Source organism: Lampris incognitus, chromosome 1 (genome assembly GCF_029633865.1).
Source record: "Lampris incognitus isolate fLamInc1 chromosome 1, fLamInc1.hap2, whole genome shotgun sequence".
In the NCBI taxonomy this organism is placed as follows: domain Eukaryota; kingdom Metazoa; phylum Chordata; class Actinopteri; order Lampriformes; family Lampridae; genus Lampris; species Lampris incognitus.
The window spans coordinates 101,284,121-101,292,654 of record NC_079211.1 but is presented as its reverse complement, the minus strand read 5'-3'; the positions used below and the strand labels follow the sequence as shown (position 1 = coordinate 101,292,654).

At 48.9% G+C, this 8,534-nt stretch overlaps 1 protein-coding gene across 6 annotated transcripts in view; it reads left to right on the top strand.

Moving 5' to 3' along the window:
• LOC130121764 (potassium channel subfamily T member 1-like) overlaps window positions 1-8,534 on the top strand; it is a 166,005-nt gene that overhangs the window by 1,005 nt on the left and 156,466 nt on the right. For 2 of the 6 annotated variants that reach the window (XM_056290763.1, XM_056290681.1), the window contains exons 1-3: window positions 2,494-2,784; window positions 6,399-6,447; window positions 7,833-8,000. In XM_056290763.1, coding sequence (XP_056146738.1) covers window positions 2,718-2,784; window positions 6,399-6,447; window positions 7,833-8,000 — 284 coding nt within the window. In that variant the 5' untranslated portion in view covers window positions 2,494-2,717. Of the gene's footprint in view, window positions 1-2,493; window positions 2,820-4,049; window positions 4,058-6,398; window positions 6,448-7,832; window positions 8,001-8,534 lie in introns of those variants that run through there. The other 4 variants (XM_056290929.1, XM_056290844.1, XM_056291011.1 and 1 more) reach the window with 4 other exon arrangements.

The following is an 8,534-nucleotide window of genomic DNA, read 5'->3' as shown; positions in this document are numbered from 1 at the left end:
TTGCGGTGTGGGAGCCACGGGTTCGCGTCCCGGCTGTGGCGGTCCCGGACTGCCCCCCGAATTCACCATAATGCTTTGTTTTGATTTAATTGTAGCACTCAAGACTATTTGGTTAAGAGTTTATCAGCTTGGCACATCTTGACTCTTCCTTGCAAAAACGTTGTAGATCTGTCTAATTGTGAGGGCATCTCCTGTGCACAGCCCTCTTCAGGTCGCCCCACAGGTTTTCTATTGGATTCAGGTCTGGACTCTGCTTGGGCCTTTCCAAAACGCTGTTCTTCTGGTGAAGCCGTTCCTTTGTTGGTTTGGATGTATGCTTTGGGTCATTGTCGTGCTGAGATTCATCTTCATCTTTCTTGCAGACACCTGAAGGTTTTACGCCAAAACCGACTGGTATTTTCATGATTCCCTCCACCTTGGCTAAAGCCCCAGTCCCGCCTGAAGAAAAGCAGCCCCAAAGCAAGAAGCTGCCACCACCATGCTTCACCGTGGGTCTGCTGTTCTTTTGGTGATGGGCTGTGTTGTTTTTACATCAAACACACCTTTTGGGATTATGGTCTAAAGTTCAGCCTTGGCCCCCGTCAGACCATAACACATTTTTCCACATGGTTTTTGGAGACTGGGTGTATATTTTTTGCAAAATGTAGCTTGGGTGTTTTTTTCCCTGTGAAAAGGCCTCCGTCTTGTAGGGGGCAACCAGTAGTTGGCAGAAATTCCTGCAGCTCCTTTAATGTTGCTGTAGGCCTCTTGGCAGCCTCCCTGACCAGTTTTCTCCTCATCTTCTCATCAGTTTTTGAGGGACATCCTGTTCTTGGTAATGTCACTGTTGTGCCATATTTCTTCCACTTGTTGATGATCGTCTTCACTGTGTACCATGGTATATCTAATGCCTTGGAAATTATTTTGGAGCCCTTTCCTGATCGATACCGTTCAACAATCAGATCCCCCTCATGCTTTGTAGGCTCTTTGTAGACCATGGCTTTTGCAGCTGGAAGCAACTAAAGAAGTTCTCTGGAAAATCCTACAGGAACAGCTGAACTTTCTATTCCATTATCCAAACCGCTTATCCTGCTCTCAGGGTCGCGGGGACGCTGGAGCCTATCCCAGCAGTCACTGGGCGGCAGGCGGGAAGACACCCTGGACAGGCTGCCAATATCTGGAGTTAATCAGAGTCACGTTAGCTGAACCCAGGTTTATACTAGCTACTATGTAACATGAGTTTGAATGTGATTGGTTAATTCTGAACACAGCCCCAATTATAAAAGGGTGTGCACACTTAAGCAACCAGATTATTGTCGTGTTGTTGTTGGGGGGGGGGGTTGTGTCCCCTCAAGCTATTCTTATTGTTTTGCTCTTTACTTTTAGAGGTTGCAATTTCACATTACGGGCGGAAAAAGTTCTGACATGATTTATCTTGGTTTTACTTTTTTACATCACAAATATCCTGCCATTTTACCAGTGGTGTGTAGACTTGTTATATCTACTGTGTAGGGAGTGACGCTGTTAGAGTCGCCCCCTGGTGGTAGTATTCCTACCTCAGTTTAAATGAATTCTCATAGGAGCTTCTAATTGGCAAGGCAAGGCAATTTGATTTGTGCAGCACATTCCATACACGATGGCAATTCCAAATGCTTTACATAAGACATATATAGAGATTAGACAATAAATGCAGAGTACCATAAAAAGAAACAACAAAATAAAAGATAGAAACATAAGTTAAAAATGATTTTAAAAATAAGTTAAAAGGTAAAAGGGCAGCACCGCCCCAATGAAACAAACAAGAGAAAAACCTCAGGTGACATGGCATTATTAAAGCAGTGATGTCACCTTGATATGATTTGAGTCAACCTTTAATGATTATTGATTCTGATTACTTTATAATTGCTGTATATATAGCCCAAAAAGTGATACCAATAACTATGCCAGTATGAATTTGAAATCATTTTTTGGAAAATTGGTCAATGGGGAAATTAATGAAGTTTCTTTTCAGGCAGAGATGCCAGAAAATGACTGCAGGTTGTAAAAAAAAAAAATAATAATAATAATAATCTTTTAACGGCGCAATGTCCGTTCCATAGGCTGATGTTCGGAGCGCTACCACCAGGGGGCGACCCTATCAGTTTCCCACATTATCGCGATTATTCCACCCGTTATGATCGGACATCGAAAGGCGTTCTGATAAAGACCGCGGTGAAGTCCACGGCGATGCCTTGCTCAAGGGCTCATAGGCGGATGTCGTGAGCACAAAACAAGAGACACTAGGCCCCTACGCGACGCCAGCAGTCACGTGCGCGTGCGGTTGACGCCCGCGGCTGCGTCGCGGGGCGAATGACCCCACGACCTCGACCGCGACATGTCACGACCCGCGGGACCGCGACATGCCACGGCGCAGCGTCATATCCACTTAATTGAGTTTGTGTAAGCGCGAGCACAAGCGCCAGTCGGCAAGGCTGAAATGTGAAATGATGAAATAGTTGGATCGGTCTGTGGGAATGGAGATGCTGAGGGAGACAGCTGAGTGTGGGGTCTGCTGGCTGGCATGGGAAATCTCCGCTGAGATGGAAGTGCAGAATTGAAAGGGGCTCAGAGCCGCGTTCCCTGGAGGATAGCAGGCTGGATCTCGGGAGGGCTGGACTCGGCAAATACTCCGAGAAGGACACGTTTTATTTCTTGGGAAACACACCAGCCTGCCCTGTCTGCCACCTTATTGTCGCAGAATGAATATTTTTTTCACTAGGACGAGTGTGTATGCGAGGCAGATAGCGGAGGACAGAGTGGTTGAAGGTACGTACGCGCGGAGGTGCTGGCATACAAATGAAGTGAGTAGTCCACGTTGATAAAACTACTGTGTGTTATCGGCTGAAGTCGTAATGAGATCGTGTTGTTTAAACTGTGCTGTCGCCGACGCTGTGATATGACGCCGTGCTGACTTTATCTCGAGATGTCCTTCACTTGGCGAGAAATAAACCCCCGATTCACTGGGCATGTGTTGTGTAAATATTTTCAAAGTCAATTCCTGTGTCAGACATGCAGTCTCCTAACGTTTGCCACAGCCTTTGTTTTCTAAATACATCTGGTCGTGTGCTGTGCATATGTGTACGTGTCCTGGGATAGTCTAGAAAAGACTAGGAAAAAAAATAATCTGTTGAAAACACTTGATGATTTATTCATCCGCAAAGATCGACGGACAAGCTGCAGTTTGCGCAATTGGCCACCAGATGGCTCTGACTGACGCGTAAACGCGACAGTATACTGACAAGACCGAGACGGGCGAACGCTCACATGGCAACGTTTACATCAGGGACGACCACGTGAATGGTTTCATTCAGCGTAAAGAAAGAAAAAAGAAGAAGAAGAAGAAGAAAACACACACAGGAAACAGCAACGTTATCACCACGGTTACGTTGTCTCAATGTCTCTTGAAGCATTTCAGTCGGAAGTTCCCAAGCCAGCCTGCCGTACAAACGCTGCTCGTTAGTGGATCTTTAAGGTTGGCCGGTAGATGGCCGGCAAGGGGACCCCCCTTTGGTTGTTTCAGCAGATGGGAAGAAGATGCGCGTCCTCCCCTGCCCTTTCGGAGCGCACCGGGGGGGGGGAGGGGGAGGGGGAAGGACAGGATGCTGATGCTGACGGCGGAGGAAACAGCATGGGAAGGAGCAGAGGATGCTGAAAGCGTGGTTTTGCCCTCCCTGTCTGTTGGACAGCGCCGCGTTTGAGAGAAACCGAACAGCCATCACAGCTCAACTTCCAGATATGCCAACCTGCTAATCGTTTAGCACTTGTCTTGCACCAGACTGCCACGAGGAGGTGATGAGATCTACAGTAACGTATAGCACACCCCGGTGTGTTTGATTTGGACTCTTTCCCCGTGGGAGGGGGAGGTGGTGCTTCAACCGGGGGGGTCGCTTCCCGCCCCTTGTAGCTGTCATTTTCCCATCCCGAGTAGTATCCTCTGTCAGACAGCTGCCACCGCATGGACAATGTGCCACGGATGGTCTCTGATTCAACTGTGTGTTTACGATGATGGGACCTCGGTCAGAGATGGGGACACCACCAGGTAAGGAGACCACCTATGGGTCAGCTTGGTTCGGGGGATCCAACTCGAAACTCTTGCGGCCGGTCAAACACCCATATACATCAGCAAACCTCCAAGTTGAAGTTTACCTGTGTGGCTATCTGGGGGTGTTAGATGATATATGCAACTTTACAACCTGCTTACTTGTTTCAGGTGACTGTGGTTCGAGAAACTGATTGTTTTAATCAGCTTTTTTTTTTTTACAGTTTTACGACAAAGTAGTCTCAGTTAAAGTTTACAATCCCCAAATGCAGCTGTGCTTTGCATCTTGGGTGGCTCCAAGATGCAAAGCGCGGGACAGGAAACTGCTGTCACTCCCTTACCTGATTGACAGGTCTCTTGATAAAAGGTTTGTTCACGTTGGTGATGTTTCGTAAACAGTACAGTAAATAGGGCTGTGTTTTCATTTGCGGCTCCTTGAGAAAGACGTAAAAATGCTCAGTTTCATTCTGTGACGTGTACTCTTATGTTATGTGTGTACATTTTATAAGGTCAAATAAATCACAGATCCAGGAAGGTTGAATCGGTTGATGAAATGTATCCGTCAGCAAACATTGTATCCAGATGAACTGATTCAACCTTCTTTGATTTTCTTACCTGGCTTATTGAGCACGCATCAAGACAAATCACAGATCGTTGCGCCATTATTTATAAGCTCAATCAAAACTGTCTGGACAGTGACTCGGGTTACATGCATACTTTATAGACACGCACTTAAGCTGTTCCCTAGTTGGCCTTTTTCGTTGAAAAATGTCCGACATTTGTGAGAGTCCATCCTCATAGTCCCACTGTATCTGTCCATACTGGTCGTGCCTTTGCTGGTGGCAGACTGGGAGCAGCTCTGCTACTGGTTGTTGTGGCCACCCTGTCGCGTCCATTAGCCTCGTCTCACAGAGGCCACCGTTTAGAAAGTGGACCCGAACTGACGTCACTACATGATTTCCCTCTTATAATGGCGAGGGCATCGCCATCTCCTCTCCTCCTCCTGATATACAGTTTCTGCTCTCTGTCCTCTGCTCTCTTCCCCCCTTTCCTTTCCTCTTTATTCTGCGATATTCTCTCTCTCCCTCGCCTCCACCCCACCCCCCTCTCCTCTGCTGCCCTTTGCTCTCCATTACACTCCTCTCCTCTCCTCTCTTCTTTTCTCTTCTCTTCTCGTCCACCCCCCTCCTCTCCCCCCTCCTCTCCTGTTCAGCCCACTCGCTTGTCATCTTTCCACTTTCTCTCTCCTGTGTGTGTGACAGCAGGGCCTCCGAGGGTCTGTGCTTTCACGGCTAATCAGGGAGAACCGTGTCCCATGTCTTTGGGTGCTATTAGCCTACTCAAGGCTGCCCACACTGTGCTACGATGACCACACACACACACACACACACACACACACACACACACACACACACACACACACACACACACACACACACACACACACACACACACACACACACACAGCTCTTTAGCTCTATATTGCCCACTTATGCGCTGCTCCCCCCTGACAGCTTTCGAGACAAATCAGAGCGAGTTCAACATGCCACACGGGTAATACATGTAATTGGACATGTAACAATGCCTGTAAAGTAGATGACATGCGGAGTCACCGGGATAGAGCTTCACGCCATGTGAGAATAGCCGGGGCCATCGAAACATGTGTAGGAGAGAGAAGTCGTGACGCCGGAGCGCTGAAGGATGGTGCCGAGTTGAAAGCGGGGCTGTGATTGGAGCGTCTCCTCTTCAGGCTGCGCACGAGCGCTTCTCCACACGCTTTGCACAGGTGTGCTAGAAACCCCCCAGCCCTGCCCGGTGCTGGTGCTACTAACTACTACGCTCGCGGTTCGTGGCAATAGGTAGAGCATGGCGCCAACACGGCCAGGGGTGGAGGGTACCGCTCCCACCACTGCTACAACCACGTCTTCCTGACAGTGCGACCAAATGAGATGATAAACCCAATGCTGTGTTATCTGCACCTATGCACCCTAAAAGTTGTCGTTGCTGATTTTCTCAAATCTTTGGGCACCTTATGCAAAAAGAAGAAGGCTATTGAGCTGATCTGGTTCGGCATTAGAAAGTGAAGTGAAGTGTTGAGGTGAAGCCGTATAGCTGCACTAACCTTGTGTCCGACTAAGAAGAGATAGTCCCAAGTCCAGAGAGCTCGCACGGTCCAGCTGAGATACAGACAGCGAGCATGACGGTATCCCCCCCCCCGATCCTTGATCAGGTGCATCATTAATGACTGAACGTATCCCCCCTCCCCTCCCCCCTCTCTCTTTTGTTCTTTTGTCTCCCTGTCCTTTCTTGTCACTCTGGCTCCTAAACCTCTTTATTCCAGAGGCAGCCATGAGCCCACCGCGCCGATCCTCAAGTTCCCATGGCGACAGGTAATTTCCTAAACCTCTTAATACCGCCACATGTGACACCGAGTGACACCTAAATGCACCAGGCGCGCACGCGTCTGTGCACACGCGCCAGTCAATACACACGCACAGGTGCACGCACACAACACACGCGTGCGCGCGTACAAGTATTAATTGCTGGTTTTAGTGACTCACCCATTTGGCGGTGTCAGAAGTGGAAAAGCGTCAGGTGTGTTGGATAATGGAGGCCGCGGTTTGTATTCATTTCATTACATTTTATAATGGACGGCTCCTGGGAAATTCATCCGGCAGCACAGAACTTACAGGATCCATTACGTAAGACTAGTGTACAGGCCTAGGTCCCCCCGGTCCCCGGTGACTCGCTGTGACTCCCAGAAACAAATTGGCCCTTGCTCACCTCCTCTTTAACACTTCTTCATCTCTTTTCTTGTTGCCTTTGGCTTGACTGATGCAGAAACAGGCATCGCATTCTGCAATCAGGAGACGGAGGAGCTCAAACGCTATGCAGCCGTAACGCTGCAGCCGGTTATAGGATAGCATCACCTTCTCCCCATCACTGCCGGGGCACGTGAAGTGTGCAGAAGGAAAGGGGGAAGCGAACGCAGCGCAGAACCAAATGATAAATGTTCACGCTTTCAACTGGATAGAGCAAAGGCAAGATCCCCCATCCAAAGTTACGAGTTGTGAAAAAGCTAGATATGAGAGTAAAGGTGGATGAGGTAATACTGAAAGAACTGAAATAGGGGGGGATATATGATTAAGGGTAGGGGCACAACTGAGGTCTTCATACTTAATACGCCTCCCAACTGTGTAGACGTCAGGGTTCACCTGCTTGTCGTTCATCTACTTCTCAGCCTAATTCGCTGCTTATCAGATCAGGCCTCCACGTGTTTGGATTTCATCATGTTCCTTGAGGATGGGCTATCTTGTCCGGCATCTGCAGATGTAAATGGTTCAAAGTCTCTCTCTCTCTCTCTCTCTCTCTGCCTTTGCCTTAAACATGAATCAGCCTTTGCTCATTTGGTCAAAACTGTGACCCAGTTGAACAAATTGGAATCGGGGGATTTCAGGGAGGCCTAGGTCCACGCCTGCCTGCTGATCCACTGATCCTTCTGGTTTCATACAGTCTGCCCGTGCTAATTATGCCACGCCAGAACTGTAAACGTGAGCCCAAAAGACACCCTCTCCACCAGAAAGAAACTGTGCTAGCAATTTAAAAACATTCTTTTACTACTTCTCCATTGTCACTAAAACGTGCAGAATGTTTCTGGGACCTGTTTGTTATCCAAAAAGATGCAGGACGTGCCCCCGCCGTTGTAACAGCCTCTCTCAGCTTCCTCAGTACAGCAAGGCGGTGACGGGGTGCTGGTGTGTCTGCTGTCCGTCAGGTCCTCCACGGAGACGCTCCAGAAGAACAACTGCAGCAACTCCGGTGTAATTCTGGACATCTCAGCCCTTAAAATGGCCGACATTGACACGGAGGTGCCTCCTCTTCCGCCTCGATATCGCTTCAGGGACCTGCTGCTCGGGGACCAGACGTTTCAAAATGACGACAGGTACCACTGGCAGCAGAGCCACTCGCAGTGTTGTACACACATGGGGTGTGTGTGTGTGTGTGTGTCATGGCAGCAGAATGTTGCAAAAACCCCACACATGTTGTAATGGATTCAAACAATGTCTAACGATATGTAATGTGTGTATATGTACGGGTCATTTGCATGTACAGCTGTGCTGTGTGCGCGTGCGCGTTTATGTGCGTGCGTGCGTGTTTCCGTGTGTGTGTGAGAGTGTGCGCGCATGCAAGCTGCGCGTGAGTGTGACCGCTAAGTACTTGCGCAGAGAATACACACTTTATGCATCCATACGCTGCTGCTAATTGGCCAGCTAATCAGCTTTCAGTTGGCCCGTAACTGCGCTAAACTGGTAATAAGAGCGCAGAAGCATTTGGGCGTCTATAGTAAATGCTCTAACGTTGCCGCGGTCGGACGAGTAAAGCCCCGACAGATGCCCCCGTGCGTCATCGGAGAGCTGGGGGTTGTGTGGGTTCCGTTACAGCCGGAGTGCCCCCGGTGCTCTCCAGGGTCCTGAAA